Source organism: Calliphora vicina, chromosome 3 (genome assembly GCF_958450345.1).
Source record: "Calliphora vicina chromosome 3, idCalVici1.1, whole genome shotgun sequence".
NCBI lineage: Eukaryota > Metazoa > Arthropoda > Insecta > Diptera > Calliphoridae > Calliphora > Calliphora vicina.
In genome coordinates this window covers 119961507-119980148 of record NC_088782.1, presented here as the reverse complement: position 1 = coordinate 119980148, position 18642 = coordinate 119961507, and the positions used below count along the sequence as shown (strand labels likewise).

Here is an 18642-nt window from a genome sequence, read left to right as displayed (position 1 = left end):
TGAAGGAAATTTAATTTTGAAAAACCTTGCTGCTTGCAAGCAGCATGTGTGCAAAATTTTCTTTATTAAACGAAAAATCGTAAAAGATGACAAGTGTTTTTTTTTATAATCCTTAAAAACACACCCCTTTTATATTAGAAAACTAACAATTTGAACACATGTTTTTGCATAGAAATTTATTAATAATGACAAGCTCTAATTTAATACTAAATTTATAAGTTTTTTTTTACACCTTACCTCTCCACTTCATTTAACTATTAAAAAGCCATTAAAATTCTTTATTACTTGGCATTCAGTAATACTTATGGTTTGTATGTGTGGCCGGCCTTTAAATTTAGAAAATTGTTATTACATAAATAGATTTTTTTTTTTGTATGAGTTAAAGTATAAATCATTGATTGTCATAATGACATTAATGTGTTTGTAAGAAGAGGGGGCCTCAAATAGATAGTGAACATTTTTATGACATTTTTTTGTTATTTTTTTTTGTTCCCGCACTAAATGTTATGGTGGGCCATAAAAATAAACAACTAATTTATGTAACACATAAAATATTAGACAAACACCATATAGGAGTAAAATTAAAAACTATAAAAAAAACATAATTTGTTTAATATGTCTGTTAAATTCATAAAATATACAATATAACCAAAAATTCAATAAATTCTAAAAATAAATAAAAATTTAGTAACGGCGTCATAAATTTAAAACAGCGGCTTACTGTCTGTTACTAAACAAGTGACTTAGATGTTTTAGCTCGCTCTCTCTCTCCCTCTTTCTGTTAGTTGTAAACAACACTAGCTTTAGAGTTGCCATATTTGTTATTTAAGCATTTTAATGCGTTTTTATGACCATTTCAAGGGTTTTATTTTAAATTTCCAAAAAATATCATTTAAATCTTAAAAAAATATTAAAGTCTTGATCTTAATATTAAATTTTATGTTTTATTAAATGTTTAACACATGTGTTTAACAAAAAATCTTTATTTAAAAGGGAAAAATTGTTTCATTTTATTTCTTTGTGCTCAAGAAATAAAATTGTCTTAAACTTACGCTTATTAATTAATGTCAACATTTTTGTTGAACATGAAAATTTATGTGCTTGTATGTTGTTGACATTGTCTTTAATTAATGTGTCCTAAAATGTAGTTTTTTTTTCTCCCCTTACACATTAATGTAAAGTAATAAGCTAAATATACAAAAATAGTTTGTAGGGAAATGAGTATTAAACAAACAACAACAACAAAAGAAAAGGATATGGGAAATGACAGTAAATAATAAGGAAAATAACACAAAAACAATTGGTAATGACTTTTGTTAAAGAGAAACTTCAAAGTAATAAAACTAGGGAGCTCAGATTTGAAAAAATTAAGAAAATAATATAAAAAAAAATTATTTTCTTTTAATAATGAATCAAAATTGCGCTAATTATTTCATTAAATCTCTAAATCCAAAGAACCTTTAATAAAATTTTGTAAAAGAATCGTTAAAAATCGAAATTTTTTTTATTTTCTAATTGAAACTTAATAAATGACTTAACATTAATAAATTTTCAAATATAAAACAAATTTTTTATTAAATTTTTCAAAAATCCCCAAAAAATATTAAAATAATTGGGCCCATATCTGGAAAAAAATTACTTTCTCTTAATAAACAATCAAAATTAGACTAATTATTTCATTAAATCTCTAAATCCAAAGAAAATTTAATAAAATTCCGTCAAAATCCACAGAATTTTTTTTTTTTTTTTTAAAAAAATTTAATTTCTTTTAGTAATTGAAATATTCATTAATAAATTTTAAAATTTTCAAATAAATATTATAAATTTCTCAAATTTTTTTACTAAAAAAATTACTTTCTCTTAATAAAGAATGAAAATTGCCTTAATTATTTCATTAAATCTCTAAATCCAAAGAAAATTTAATAAAATTCGGTAAAAATCCGCAGAATTTTTTTTTTTTTTTTTTTTTTTTAAAAAAATTTAATTTCTTTTAGTAATTGAAATATTCATTAATAAATTTTAATATTTTCAAATAAATATTATAAATTTCTCAAATTTTTTTACTAAAAAAATTACTTTCTCTTAATAAAGAATGAAAATTGCTTTAATTATTTCATTAAATCTCTAAATCCAAAGAAAATTTAATAAAATTCGGTAAAAATCAACAGAATTTTTTTTTTTTTTTTTAAAAAATTTAATTTTTTTTTTATTTTTTTTAATTTAATAAAATTCGGTAAAAATCAACAGAATTTTTTTTTTTTAAAAAAAAATTTAATTTTTTTTTTTTTTTTTTTAAAATTTAATTTCTTTTAGTAATTGAAATATTCATTAATAAATTTTAAAATTTTCAAATAAATATTATAAATTTCTCAAATTTTTTTACTAAAAAAATTACGTTGTCTTAATAAAGAATGAAAATTGCCTGAATTATTTCATTAAATAAATAAATCCAAAGAAAATTTATTAAAATTCTAAAAAAGAATCTCTAAAAATCCTCAGAAATTTTTATTTTTTAAAAAAAAAATCTAAATTTTTTGTATTTATTAATTGAAATATGCAAGAAACTTAAAAAATCGATTAATAAATTTTTAAAATTTCCAAAAAAAAATCATAAATTTCTTAAATTTTTTACTAAAAAAAAATACTTTCTCTTAATAAACATCCAAAATTGCTCTAATTATTTCATTAAATCTCTAAATCCAAAGAAAATTTATTAAAATTCTAAAAAAGAATCTCTAAAAATCCTCAGAAATTTTTATATTTTTAAAAAAAAATTTAAATTTTTTGTATTTATTAATTGAAATAATCAAGCAAATTAAAAAATCGATTAAAAAAATTATAAAATTTTCAAATAAAAATCATAAGTTTCTTAAATTTTTTACTAAATTGCTCAAAATTAACACATAAATATTAAAATAATTGAACTTTTAACATTTACACCAGAAACACACATCTTTCTTTTTCATATTTTTCTGCAATTCAATATTTTTTATAAGATTTAAAGCTAAATGTTCTAAATTGTCAATTTTTATTGTTTAAATGAAAAATTTCTTTATAAAATTAAAAATTTCTTAAAAAACAATTTTATATTTTTTATAATATTTAGGAATAATTTGGAATTTTTTTTGTTTAATTTAAAAATTTCTTTACAAAATTGCTTCTGATAATTTCTTTGCTTAAAACCAAAAAAAGTTTTCAAATTTTTCTGAAAAAAATATATAATTTTCTAGTTACCATCAAAATTAAGCCAATTATACATTTTTTTAATTTCTTAAATTTTTCTTTAACAAAAATAAGTTTCTTATCTGGTCCCCCCTAAATTTTCAAGTCATTTGCAAATAATTCCCGTAATTACAGCATATTAATGATGTAAATAAACCCCACTCACCTCTCTCTCACACTCTTGCCTTTGCTATGTTTACAACAACAAAAAAATCCCTAAGGAAATTGTTTCATCAAGGAAAAATCTTTAAGAAATTATATCCCTACTCTCTAATCAAAAACCTTTAATAAGCAGAGACACAAAAAACACAACAACAAAAGAAAAAACCGTTATGTTTACTTTATTTACATTTCATTGCTTTAAATTTGCTCACCCATACCACCCCCTACAATAAACACAACAAAACACAACCATGTTATTTATACTCGCTCATTTTCTTTTGCTTGCCTCTCTCTCTCTCTGTCTTTATTATTCCTTTTGTTTTGTTAATGAAACAAAGAAATTATTAAAATCCAATTATAAAACAAGACAAATTACAATTTACAATAAAATAAAAATAAAACAGATTAAAGCAAAATACTCTATAAAAATATGTAATAATAATATTTAATTAATGAACTCTAAATTTACTAACCAAAGAGTTAAACCTTAAAAAACATGAAGAAAAAACTTAAAAAAACCTTAGTTGTTTTGAAAATGTATTATAAAGCTAAACACTTGAAAATTTTGTATTTTTTTTAAAAAAATAAAAGCATAATTACTTTGTCTATTTGCAAAATTTTTATAAACAAAAAGCAAACAACAAAATTATGCAGAAAGAAAAAATAAACAAAAAACAACTTTACATAAATGCTAGCAGTTAAGGTGGTTAGTTGGTTTTGGCTTAAACAACATTTTCAAAAACATCAAAGGATAAAATTAAAATCGTAAAAAAAGTAAGCAAAAAACACTTGCAAAATTTTTTCATTCATGTCAATTTCAAAACAGTAAAGAAAAGTTGCAAACAGTAACAGAATTTTTGTTTTGTTTGGTTTTATTTACCTACAAAATGTCATTAATTTTTAACTGAGCGCTTTTAAACATTAAAAAAATATGTTTTTTCAAAGACTTTTGAAAACTATATTCTGGGTAAAAGAAAAAAGAATTAAAAAAAAATTTCTGGAAAAGGAGTTAAAGAAGTTGAAATTGTTGTGACACAGTATTAAAAAATTTTTAAATTTAAAATAAAAAATATTAACAATTTAATTTGAGTATTAAGGCCAAAGGATGATTTTGAAAAAAAAAAAAAATCCTTTTAAAATTAAAAATTTTGAATTTTTAAAAAATAATTTTGAATTTTTTAAAAAAAAAAATTTGTATTATTTAATTTAAATAAAAATCGATATAAATTAAGAATTCCTTGTTTTTTTCATTTGCTGTAAATAAAAAAAAATCTTTAAAATTAAGATAAACTTAATTTTCTTAAAATTGTTTTTTAATTTTTTAAAAATTCATTGAAATTTCTTTCAAAATTTTTGAATTGTCGTTCAAAATTTTTGAATTTTCTTAAAAATTTATTAAACTTTCTTGAAAATTTATTGAAAAAATTCTTTTTAAATTAAAATAAACAAAATTTATTTAATTTTTTAAAATTTTTATTAAAAATTTAATGAAATTTCTAAAAAAAACTTTTGAATTTTCTTTATTTGAATAATAATTTTCTTAAAAATTTATTGAATTTTCTTAAAATGAATTAAATTATTTTAAAAAATTGGAATTTTCTTAAAAAAAAATTTGAATTTTCCTTAACTAAATTACGAATTCCTTGTTTTTTCATTTGCTCTAAATAAAAAAATACTTTTAAAATTAAGATAAACTAAATTTTCTTAAATATTTTTTTAATTTTATTAAAAATTTATTTAATTTTCTTTCAAAAATTTATTAAACTTTCTTGAAAATTTATTGAAAAAATTCTTTTTAATTAAAATAAACAAAAGTTTTTCAAAATTTAATGAATTTTCTTCAAAATTTTCTTAATTTAAATAAAAATATAATTCAGTTTTTTCTTTTGCTGTAAATAAAAAATCCTTTTAAAATTAAAATAAATTTTTCAAAAATTAAAATAAATTTTTTAAAATTAAAATAAATTTTTTAAAATTAAAATAAATTTTTTTAAAATTAAAATAAATTTTTTAAAATTAAAATAAATTTTTCAAAAATTAAAATAAATTTAAAATATTTTTTTTAAAAACTAAAATATTTGTTTTTAAAAATTAAAATTTAACTTTTGAAAATTATATTCAGGATAAAAGAATTAACAAAACTTTTGGAAAAGGAGTTAAAGAAGTTGAAATTGTTAAAAAAAAAGATTTTTAGTGAAGTCACAGTCTGGAAAAAATTTTAAATTTAAAATAAAAAATATTTTTAACAATTTAATTTGAGTATTAAGGCCAAATTATAACATTACAAGGATGATTTTGAAAAAAAAATATCCTATTAAAATTAAAAATTTTGAATTTTTAAAAAATAATTTTGAATTTTTTTAAAATTAAAATAAAGTTTTTTAAAAATTAAAATAAAGTTTTTTAAAATTAAAATAATTTTTTTTAAAAATTAAAATAAATTTTTTAAAAATTAAAATAAATTTTTTAAAAATTAAAATAAATTTTTTAAAAATTAAAATAAATTTTTTAAAAATTAAAATAAATTTTTTAAATTTAAAATAAATTTTTTAAATTTAAAATAAATTTTTTAAAAATTAAAAATTTTTTTAAAATTAAAATAATTTTTTTAAAATTAAAATAATTTTTTTTTTAAATTAAAATAAATTTTTTTAAAATTTATTTAATTTTCTAAAAAATTATCTTAATTTGACTAAAAATCTATACAAATTTGGAATTATTTGCTAATTTCTTTTAAATAATGAAATTTATATCAATTTCCCCACTGTGTTTACTGTTATTTTTCTCAGTGTATGTAAGCATCATCACTAGCAACTCTTCCTGTCTCCCTGCCTCTCTCTCCCTTTATCATTTATTTTCGTTTTTGTTTTTTTTTTGTAACATGATGTTTTAAAAACATGGTTGCAATTACATACTAGAGGAGCTTTTGTTGTTGTTGTTGCTGTTTGTGTTTCATTTGATTGTAAGGTCATAGAACTTGGCGGCAAGTTGTTTGTGTTACAGAAATCGACAACAACAACAACAACTGTAGCAGCAGCAATAGCAACAACATTCAACATCATCAACAACTCTTCACTTGAGTTTTTACCTTTTTAACTGTTTTTCTTCTCGCTCTTTCTCTATGTTTCAGTGCTTTGTTGTTGTTGTTTTTACTGTAATTTTAAACAGAGTTGTAAATTTTTGCAGTATTTTTGTGATTTTTTTTGCAAAATTTAAAAAGAAATTAAAGTTTTGTTCGGTTTTAAATGTAATTTCAATTGTTTTTAAGGAAAATAAAAATAAAAAACCTCTATAAAGAAGAACACAAAACACCAAAAATCATTGTTAAAGAAAAACAAAGTTGTTTGGTTAAATTTGTTTTAAAACTTTCAATTGAAAAATGATTTTTCACATGAAAAAGTTTTAAAAAGAAAACAAATTTAAAGAATTTAAACAAATATAAAGACAATAAACCTTTAATTGAAAATAAAAACAAACAACAATGCAGACTTTGCTAAGGAAAGAAATGAAAATATAATTAGAGACGTAAAAAAAAATGTTTGGTAAAATTTCAAAAAGTGAAAATGTTTAAACTTTGAGGTGCTTTTAAAAAAATATATATTAAGCAAATGAATTAATATTTCCAGTTTTAGTAGCTCTTGTTAAGGTCTCTTAAATGAAAAAGGAAAAACTAGAGATTTTCAAATACAAACAATTTTATTTAAATTACAAAAATATGATTTTTCCAATTCTTTTTTTTTATTCTCGAAATATAACCTAAATTTATCTGGTTCTTTTATAAAAATCTTTAACGACTCAGCTTCTTTTATCAAATTTAATTTATTCCTTTAACCAGAAAAGAAAACAAACTGCAACCTGCCACTGCCACCATATGGGCAGACATAACATAGTACATACATAATTCATGCAGCAGCCAAGGCAAGGCAACTACTTATTTTTTCTTTTCCAAGAAAAACTCAACATCATTTAGAGAAGAACAAATAAAACTGCAGCATTTAGCTGAGCCTAGACTAAAATATTGACGATCATGATGACCAAATTGTTAATGTTGACACAGCTCAACGAAGACATAGGGAATGACAAAAACACAAAATAAAAATAATGCAACTTGGTCCGTTTTAAGTCATGTTTTTATAGTTTAAGGCTATACAGCAAATAAAACTGAACAAAAAAAGAAAAACTAATGATGTTTTGGAATGACTCGTTGGACTGCATGGTTGCCTGTTGAAAACTTCATGTCTAGTTTGATGTTTTTATACTGATCGTGCTTAATGATCTTGTTTAAAAGATTTGTTTGGCTTGTTTCTTGTTGAAAACCGAATTGGTAAATCGTTGAGTACTTGAGACTATTTGTAATAGACTTTTAAAATATTTTGAAAAAAAAAAAATAAACACAAATAGTTTGTTGTATATAGTTTGTTAATAGAGAGATTGTCGTCGTAGTTCTTTTAAGAACAAAAAAAAAAATAAACAATTTATTTAACCAGTAGTCATTATGTTGGTTGGTTTATTTTGTTCTCTTATTCTAGCTCCTCTTACTATTTATTTAGGCGTCTGGCTCCTATTGTAATAAGAAGCTGCTGCTTTGTAGGAAAAATCAATAATGACAGCAAAGAAACTAGAAAAAAAAATCGATAAAAATTTTAAAACAAACATAAATTATAGAATGTGTTTTAAAGACAAAAAAAAATCCAGCGCTTTAAATTTACAGGGTGTGTTAAAAACAATACAAATTTTACTATAAAAAAGGAATAACATATTGTGCCCCAAATGAACTTCAATCGTAGGACATTCTGTAGTCTTAATAGAGCTACAAACGTAGGTCTTTATAGAGTCCCATATGATCTTCAATCGTAGGTCTTTATGGAGTCATATGAGCTTTAATCGCAGCCTCGCATCAGCTTTAACCATGGCGTCGGTCTTTATGGAGCCCACATGAGCTCCAACGTAGTCTTCAATCGTAGTCTCGCATGAGCTTTAATCGTGGGTCTTTATGGATTCCCCCATAGCTTCAATCGCAGGCCTTTATGGAGTCCTACACGAACTTCAATCGTAGTCTCGCATGAGCATCAATCGTGGGACTTTATGGAGTCCTACATGAGCTTCAATCGTAGGTATTATGGATTCCAATGAGCTTCAATCGTAGTCTCGCATGAGCTTCATTAGTGGGTCTTTATGGAGTCCCATATAATTTTCAATCGTAGGTCTTCATGTAGTCCCTCAGGAGATTCAATCCTAGGCCTTTATGAAGTCCCATGAGCTTTCATCGTGGTCTCGCATGAACTATAATCGTGGGTCTTTATGGAGTCCCACATGAGCTTCAATCGTGGGTCTATATGGAATCCTAAGGGCTTCAATCGTAGTCTCACATGAAATTTAATCGTGGGTCTTTATGGAGTCCCACATGAGCTTCAATCGTGGGTCTTTATGGAATCCTATGGGCTTCAATCGTAGTCTCACATGAACTTTAATCGTGGGTCTTTATGGAGTCCCACATGAGCTTCAATCGTGGGTCTTTATGGAATCCTATGGGCTTCAATCGTAGTCTCACATGAACTTTAATCGTGGGTCTTTATGGAGTCCCACATGAGCTTCAATTGTAGTCTTGCATGAGCTACAATCGTAGTCTTGCATGAGCTACAATCGTGGTCTTTATGGAGTCCCACATGAGCTTCAATCGTAGTCTCGCATGAGCTTTAATCGTGGGTCTTTATGGAGTCACATATGATCTTCAATCGTAGTTCCTTATGTAGTCCCTCAGGAGATTCAATCCTAGATCTTTATGAAGTCTCATGAGCTTCCATCGTAGTCTCGCATAAACTTTAATAGTGTTTCGTTATGGAGTACCACATGAGCTTCAATCGTGGGTCTTTATGGAATCCTATGAGCTTCATTCGTAGTCTCACATGGGCCTTATTTGTGGGTCTTTATGGAGTCCCACATGAGCTTCAATCGTGGGTCTTTATGAAATCCTATGAGCTTCAATCCTAGGTCTTTATGGAGCCCCACATTACCTCCAATCCTAGGTATTTATAGAGTCCCACATAAGCTTCAATCGTAGATCTTTATGGAGTCCCACGTAAGCTCCAATCCTAGGTATTTATAGAGTCTCACATGAGCTCCAATCCTAGGTCTTCATAAAGGCCCACATGAGCTCCAATCCCAGGTCTTCATAAAGGCCCACATGAGCTCCAATCCCAGGTCTTTATAAAGTCCCATATGAGCTCCAATCCTAGGTCTTTATAGAGTTCCACATGAACTTCAATCCTAGGTCTTTATAGGGTCCCACGTGTACTCCAATCATAGGTCTTTATGGAGTCTCAAATGAGCTCCAATCCTAGGTCTTTATAGAGTCCGACATGAGCTCCACTCCTAGATCTTTATAGAGCGCCACATGAGCTCCAATCCTAGGTCTTTATAGAGACCCACATGATCTAGCATCCTAGGTCTTTATAGAGTCTCAATGCTAGGTCTTTATAGAGTCCCACATGAGCTTCGATCATAGGTCTTTATGGAGTCCCACATGAGCTGCAATCCTAGGTCTTTATAGAGTCCCACATGAGCTCCAATCCTAGGTCTCTATAGAGCCACACATGAGCTACACTCCTAGGTCTTTATAGAGCCCCACATGAGCTCCAATCCTAGGTCTTTATAGAGACCCACATGATCTAGCATCCTAGGTCTTTATGGAGTCCCACATGAGCTGCAATCCTAGGTCTTCATAGAGGCCCATATGAGCTCCAATCCCAGATCTTTATAGAGTCCGACATGAGCTCCACTCCTAGGTCTTTATAGAGCCCCACATAAGGTCTTTATGGAGTCCCACATGAGCTCCAATCCCAGGTCTTTACAGAGTCCCACATGAGCTTCAATCGTAGATCTTTGTGGAGTCGCACATGAGCTTAAATCCTAGGTCTTTATAGAGTCCCATAAGAGCTCCAATCTTAGGTCTTATTGGAATCCCACGTGAGCTTCAATTGTGGGTCTTTATGTAGTCCCACATAAGGTTTAAACCTGGATATTTATATGGTCCTTCATAAGCTGCAATCATAGGTCTGTATAGGGTCTATGATGTATACAAAAAGATGCATACTAAACTTTTTCTACAGAAAAAAGGCAACTGTTTGTTGCATCTTGTTATCTCTTAGCCTTATGAGTTTTAATTTTCAAAGAAATTCTTCAATTGTTTACATTTAATTAACATAAATCTTAAGAAAACAAAGCAAACTATAAAACTCAAGTCTTTAATATTCATGAACACAGGAAATTTTATTGAATAAAAAATAAAGGAATAAATTCATGACTATACGATTTTTAAGTACTACATCCAGTGTTTTTTTTCTTTCTTTACTTTTTTATAAATAAAATTATCAAGTGTTTATTTTGTGATTTGTTAGTTTTGCTCAGACTACTACTATTTATTATTGCTCTTTTTTATTTTATTTTATTATTTACCTGAAAAGGCAAAAACCCAACTAAGTGTGTGCAACAACTTCAAGTGCTGGAGGATGATGCACCATATAGTATAGTGTAGAAGTATTTAGTAGTGCAACGCTAATCATGTTTATTTTATGAGTTTAAGTGTAAATTTCCTTGAAAATAACTTACTTGGTTGGGTTCTTCTAGTTAAATAAATATTAAATAGTCATATGCAAGTCATGAATGGAGTTAAAATAAATATATATAAGGTATTTCGATCTAAAAAAAACTCTTTAGCTTTGATTTTTATTTAGAATTTTCAAGAGCTAAATAAATAGAAAATAAATTGATTTTGTTAAAAAAAAAAAAACAAATTGAAGCAGAGCAGTGAAGAGTTGCAATGAAATATTTATGAAATGAAAGAAGAATTTAATTAAAGTAATGGGAAATATTCGTACTTTTAAACTAATGGTATTAATAATGTTGATATGTTATTTTTCTTATAAATAAAAATTGTCTTCAACTTACTTACTTTGAATTTGGCATGCTCTCTCTATTGCTGAGACGCCATTGTTGTTTCTTTTCCTCTCTTTTGCTTATTCTTTAAGCTTTAACCGTTATTTTTTGTATGAAGTTGCCACTTGTTTTGTTTTAACAAAATACTGGGCATACTTCACCTGCTTTTTTCTTTAAATATTTCTTTTTACTTTAGTTTTTTATTTTTTTTTTAAATAACATTTTTATATCAATGTCATTCATAACAGCAATGTTGTGGTTATTAGTTTTCTGGGCTACTGTGTTTCATTATGAGATGTTGTGGTTTTATAAAAAAAAGAAAAAAAATACTTATGTATATTGAAACAAATAAAATCTTAATCTAAAAACTATCATATACACAAGCTGTCATGTGGTCTAAACAGCGTTATGAAAGTTTGTTCATTACAACTATGTCTGTAGGATATTTGTAGTGACATTTAAACAAGTAATTTAATACAAGTAATGTATATTTCTATATAATAAAATTAAAATTAATAATAAAACAAATGACAGCCAGTTTAACTGTCTCAAAAGCCCTGAGACAACAACAAGTGTTGTGGTTTTGATAACAGGTTTTAAGAAATAAACTTAAAGAAATCTAATAATAATCTTAAAGATATTCTTAACTATTAAACTTAAATTAAATGTCTATTAATGATAACTATTTATTTACTATTTCCTTAAACATTTAAAGGACTTGCTTTCATTTCGTAACTGCCTCTCTTTTTGCTTAAATTGTCTTGTCATTCATTAAATATGCCAACTTTTAACTTATATTTTTGTTTCCTAGCTAAATTAATAGCAATTTAGTTATAAATTATCCAACATTTTGGGTTTTGTAATTTGATATTTTATTTATAATAACAAAAACCTTAGAAGCTGCAACATTTCTCAACTCTAATGTGTTTGCCAAACCAAGTATGTACTTAGTTATTAATAAAGTCAACAATTTTACTTGGGTAGTTTTTGAAACTATTGTTTTTCCTAATGAATGGCAGTGTGACTGAAGGGTGTTTCTTATTACACTGGGGTTTTTTTTGTTAGGGGAAGTTTGAAACCTTTTCAAACACAATTTAGCACATAAAACGAATGGAAATGTACAGGAAAATTGTTCTCTTTCTTTCTGGAGTCCCAAAAAAGTTCAATCGTAGATCTTTATAAAGTCAAACATGAGCTGCAATCATTGTTATTTATGGAGTCCCTTGAGTTTCAATGGTCCCGCTTGAGGTGCAATCGTGGGTCTTTATGAAGTCTCACCTGAGCTTTATGTGGTCCCACATGAGCTTCAATCGTGGATCTTTATGGGGTCCCATGAGCTTCAATGGTAGTCTCGCTTGAGCTTCAATCGTCGGTCTTTATGGAGTCTCGCTTGAGCTTCAATAGTTAGTCTTTATGTGGTCCCACATGAGCTTCAATCGTGGATCTTTATGGTGTCTTGCTTAAGCTTCAATCGTGGATCTTTATGGAGGCCATATCAGCTTCAATCGTAGGTCTTTATGGAGTCCCATGTGCTTCAATCGTAGGTCTTTATGGAGTCCCACATGAGCTTCAATAGTAGTCGCGCTCATATGCGACTACTATTGAAGCTCAATTCGCATGAGTTGCACATGAGCTTCAATCGTAGGTCTTTATGGAGTTCCATGATCTTAAATCGCAGTCACACATGAGCTTCAATCGTGAGTCTTTATGGAGTCTCACAAGAGCTTAAATCGTAGTCTCACATGAGCTTCAATCGTGAGTCTTTATGTTGTCTTGCTTGAGCTTCAATCGTAGGTCTTTATGGTGTCTTGCTTGAGCTTCAATCGTAAGTCTTTACGGAATCCCACAAGATCTTAAATCTCACATGATCTTCAATCGTGGGTCTTTATGGTGTCTTGCTTGAGCTTCAATCGTAGGTCTTTATGGTGTCTTACTTGAGCTTCAATCGTAGGTCTTTATGGAGTCCCATGAGGTTCAATCGTAGGTCTTTATGGAACCCCATGGACTTTAATCGTAGATGTTTATGGTGTCCTACATGAGCTTCAATCGTAGGCCTTTATGGAGTCCCACAAGAGCTTCAATAGTAGTCGCATATGAGCTTCAATTCGCATGAGTTGCACATGAGCTTCATTCGTAGGTCTTTATGGAGTCCCAGGAGCTTCAATCGTAGTCTCACACGAGTTTAAATTCTAGGTCTTTATGGAGTCCCATGAGCTTCAATCGTATCCTCGCATGAGTCTCAATCGTGGGTCTTTATGGAGTCTCACAGGAGCTTAAATTCTAGGTCTTTCTGGAGTCCCATGAGCTTCAATCGTATCCTCGCATGAGTCTCAATAGTGGGTCTTTATGGAGTCCCACACGAGCTTAAATTCTAGGTCTTTCTGGAGTCCCATGAGCTTCATTCGTATCCTCGCATGAGTCTCAATCGTGGGTCTTTATGGAGTCTCATACGAGCTTCAATTGTAGGTTTTCTGGAGTCCCATTAGCTTCAATCGTATCCTCGCATGAGTCTCAATCGTGGGTCTTTAAGGAGTCCCACACGAGCTTCACTTCTAGGTCTTTATGGAGTCCCATGACCTACATTCGTAGGTCTTTATGAATTCCTATGTGCAGCAGTGTAAAGTTTTCTGATTATACTCCATGGATTCAAATAGCTACATGGAACCCTTTATTTGTACAAAATCACCGGAGTTCATACCTCAATTCGAGCTGATTTTCTGCTCATTTGAACTGCTTATGCTCACATTTGAACATTAAGCGAGAAAAGAACATTCTGTTCCCCCCCTTTTAATTGCTTAATGTTCCCCTATTTTTGCTACAACTCTATATATTCAGCCTAGAAAAGTTGCAACATCAAGAGCGTCAAAGAAAGAGCATTCAATCAATTGAATTTAATTAATTTTTAGTGTAATGTTTCAACACTTTTTTTCCATACAACAATAAATGATTTGTTTGCCTCAAAATAAGTGAAGCAACAATAACTATTGTCTCCAACTTAAACATCCCCCTCTCCTCCACCCCCTTTATCACACTGACATACAGTTTAAACGATTTTTCCACTTTTAGAGAAAAAAAAAAAAACAACATAACTTAAGGTTTATTATCTTTCATTTTAAGAGCAAACATAGTCAGCCCAGCAGCAGCCGTTTATGCCTGTCAAATTTAATAAAAATCACTGATTTTGATTGATGTTGTTTTATTGAGCCAGTCTGCTCTGCTCTGCTTAACTAGCAGCACATATACATACACTCAAACACAAACATATTCATCATGAGCTGTTCTTTATAACTGTATGACATGTACAATTATTAGAGTTGATTTTTCATAAAGGGAGAACAAAAAATAACGGTGTGAAAGGAGATGTAGAAATAATGATAAAGTAAACATTAGTTAAGTGTATGTTTGTGTATGAAAAGTAAGAAGAAACCATAATGGGTGACATTGGAAAAATATGCCGCCAACAAAAGGGTTGCATTTAACAAATAACTACTGTTAGGGGAATATGAAAAACTTTGACAGTTGACTGTTAACAGTCAAATGGTTTAGAATTTTCTTAGAACTAGCTTAATACAATTTAATATTATTTAGTTTATTCCTATCAACTAATATTTTTTGTCTTTTTATTTCTCTTTACAGATGTTTTTTAAATTTCGAAATCTCTTTATTTGACGCTGTGTCAGTTTAAGTTGTTTCGACTTTGTGACTTTAAACTCACGCACATTGGCTTCTAATCTAACCTAAGAAGTAACAACAAATACTTTACACTTAACAAAAATATAAGTTGGCAACTGTAAATTTCCTGGAAACCATCTTAAAATAAAAGAAAAAATATTACAAAATATATAAAGCTGCAATTAAAGAGGATTTGCAGCCTTCTTTAAGCTGTCCTCAACTATCCCTCTATCACTATCTCTCTCGCTGCTTAAAGATGTCGCTTCATTTAACACATACAACATCGTCATCGCTTAACAGACAGAGAAGTCTTTATGTCCTCATCTCTTTACTGCTGCTTAGCTGTCATCAAGGCGGCTGTCGAGCGGATGGTCTGCAACACATGTCAGACAATGGCGGCGGAGTGGCGGGTGTAGGTATGGGTGGCAATATGGGCCTGGGCATGCATTCAATGGAAGTTAGTCCGGCTCCGGGTTATGGCCTGCCCGCCATACCCAAAGATCCCAATTCCAGATGTGAAGAAATCACGATACCCATGTGCCGCGGCATAGGCTACAACATGACTTCGTTTCCCAACGAAATGAATCATGAAACCCAAGATGAAGCCGGCCTGGAGGTGCATCAATTCTGGCCTTTGGTGGAAATAAAATGCTCACCCGATCTGAAATTCTTTTTATGCTCCATGTACACACCCATTTGTCTGGAGGATTATCACAAGCCATTGCCCGTCTGCCGTTCGGTATGTGAGAGGGCTCGTGCTGGTTGTGCCCCCATTATGCAGCAGTATAGCTTTGAGTGGCCCGAAAGAATGGCCTGTGAACATTTGCCCTTCCATGGCGATCCCGAAAATCTTTGCATGGAACAACCCTCCTACACAGATTCCTCCTCGTCGGGAGGTTCTTCCTCCAGCGGCGGCAGTGGCTCTGGCCGTGGTGATGCCTCTGGCGGTGGTTCTTCTTCGGGTGGCGGCAAACGCAAACAATCTGGTTCTGGTTCTTCATCTGGCTCCCAAAAATGTAAAGGCAAGAATTCAAAAAACTGCCAAAGCTCCCTAGGAGAAAAAACAAACGCAAAGGAATGCACATGCTCGTGTCGCCCACCTCTCATACTCCTGGGGAAGGAAGCTCAACTGATGCCGCCACCTCTGCACTATCCATGGTACATGAACTCGACTGTGTCAAGAATCGCCGGCGTTCAAAATTGCGCCATACCGTGCAAGGGCCCGTTCTTCACAAACGACGAAAAGGAATTCGCCGGCATATGGATAACGCTGTGGTCGGGCCTATGCTTCTGCAGCACTCTAATGACACTCACCACCTTCATCATCGACACCGAAAGGTTTAAGTATCCCGAAAGGCCCATAGTATTCCTGTCCGCCTGCTATTTCATGGTGGCTGTGGGCTATTTGTCCAAGAACTTTTTGCAAAATGAAGAGATTGCCTGTGATGGTCGTTTGCTGAAGGAGAGCTCTACGGGGCCGCATTCCTGTACTTTGGTTTTCCTGATGACCTATTTCTTTGGCATGGCTTCTTCTATATGGTGGGTGATATTAAGTTTCACCTGGTTTTTGGCGGCTGGCTTGAAATGGGGCAATGAGGCCATTACCAAACATTCACAATACTTTCATTTGGCTGCTTGGTTAATACCCACCGTACAATCGGTGGCAGTGTTGCTGCTCTCCGCGGTGGATGGTGATCCCATATTGGGCATTTGCTATGTGGGCAATTTGAATCCGGATCATTTAAAAACCTTTGTGTTGGCGCCATTGTTTGTGTACCTGGTCATAGGCACTACTTTCCTGATGGCCGGCTTTGTCTCCCTGTTTCGCATACGTTCGGTGATTAAGCAGCAAGGAGGAGTGGGAGCTGGAGTTAAGGCTGATAAATTGGAAAAGCTAATGATACGCATAGGCATCTTCTCGGTGCTGTATACCGTCCCGGCTACTATAGTCATCGGCTGTTATCTGTATGAGGCAGCCTACTTTGAGGATTGGATCAAAGCCTTGGCCTGTCCTTGTGCACAAATCAAGGGACCCGGCAAGAAACCTTTGTACTCGGTTTTAATGTTGAAATACTTTATGGCTTTGGCGGTGGGCATAACATCCGGCGTATGGATATGGTCGGGTAAGACTCTAGAGAGTTGGCGACGCTTTTGGCGGCGACTGTTTGGCCAGCCCGATCGCACCGGGGCCAATCAGGCGCTCATCAAACAAAGGCCACCCATACCACATCCATATGCCGGCTCTGGCATGGGCATGCCGGTAGGTTCCGCTGCCGGATCTCTACTGGCTACCCCCTATACCCAGGCGGGCGGCGCTTCGGTGGCTTCCACTAGCCACCACCATTTGCACCATCATGTTTTGAAACAGCCCGCGGCCAGTCATGTATGACATGGAGAGTCGGGCGGAGCTTCAACGATGGGCGGTGGTGGCGGCGGCGGCAGTACAATTGGCGGCGGCAGTGTGCTAGGTCATGGCACGCTCATGAGCACGACTGGCAATAGTACGGTTGGCGGCAGTGGTATGCACGGTGTTGGGGCTCCTCCTGGCAGTATAATGCATGGTGGTGGTGGTGGCGGTAATGGTGGCATGAATAATCCTGGTAATGTTTATGGCAATGGGGGTGGTGGCCCCGGCGGCGGTAATGGCGGCAATCAGGGACCACCCGGTTCGATGGTAGACTCGCGTGCTGTGGCCGTGGTAGTTTCGTTGCCGGGCGGGCCTGGTGCCCAGCATCCGGGTCAGGCATTAAGTGATTATGGTCCTATATAGTTAATGGTACGACCTGATACAAACCATTGGGTATCCACAAGTAGTTTTAGTCAATTGTAAGGAGTTTTCTTCGTAGGAGTGTGATAGAATAGTTGTAGGGCTTTAGAAATGTTAACATAACACTTGGAGGAAATTGTTTGATTTAAAGTCTCAAAGTAAATTAAAAATTTAAAAGAATTTTTTCACTTATTTTAGTAAATTTTTATAATTTTCGAAATGATTTAGAGTATTAATTTCATCATATTACTAATAAAATTTAATTTTTTTCAAAATTTCAAAAATTTTTATTAAAATTTTTTTTGGAGAAATCTGAAAATTTTTGGATTTTATTGAGGAATATAAGAGCTTTGAATAAAAATTTTTAAATTTAAAGAATTAATTTTAAAATAATTAAAAATTGGTATATTTAATCATATTTCAAATTGATTTTTTTAAAATTTAGAAATTTTTTATAAAAATATTTTACAAAAATCTGAAAATTTTTGAAATTTGTTAAGTTTAAAGAATTAAATGATTTTTTAATGACATTCTAGAAAAAAAATGTATTCAATTTAATAAAATTTCAAATAAAGTTTTATTGATTTTTTTTTAATTTTCAAAATTTTTTATTTTGAAAAAAAATTTCCAATAAATTTTTATTGATTTTTTTTAAATTTCAAAATTTTGCTCGAAATATATTTTTCTTAAAAAAAATTTTTTTTTTTTGAAATACATTTTTTAAAAAATTTTTTTTTAATAAATTTCAAAGTTTGTTAAATAAATTTTTCTTGATTTCAGTTTAAAGTTTAACATTTTAAATGATTTTTGTAAAATTTCAATTGAATTCAGTTAATTCCATATCAATATTAAGTAATTTCATGTTTACATTTCTCTAAGTGTTA

At 30.4% G+C, this 18642-nt stretch overlaps 2 protein-coding genes across 2 annotated transcripts in view; both read left to right on the top strand.

Moving 5' to 3' along the window:
- fz2 (frizzled 2) overlaps positions 1-17380 on the top strand; it is a 312996-nt gene extending 295616 nt beyond the window's left edge. The window contains exon 11 of the mRNA XM_065502741.1: positions 14956-17380. Coding sequence (XP_065358813.1) covers positions 15248-17380 — 2133 coding nt within the window. The 5' untranslated portion in view covers positions 14956-15247. The remainder of the gene's footprint in view (positions 1-14955) is intronic.
- A 27-nt stretch (positions 17381-17407) lies between these two features.
- LOC135953080 (uncharacterized) lies at positions 17408-18022 on the top strand. The gene has a single exon (XM_065502742.1). It carries the CDS (start codon positions 17408-17410, stop codon positions 17759-17761), a length of 354 nt encoding a protein of 117 aa, XP_065358814.1. The 3' UTR covers positions 17762-18022.
- Positions 18023-18642: the final 620 nt, after the last annotated feature.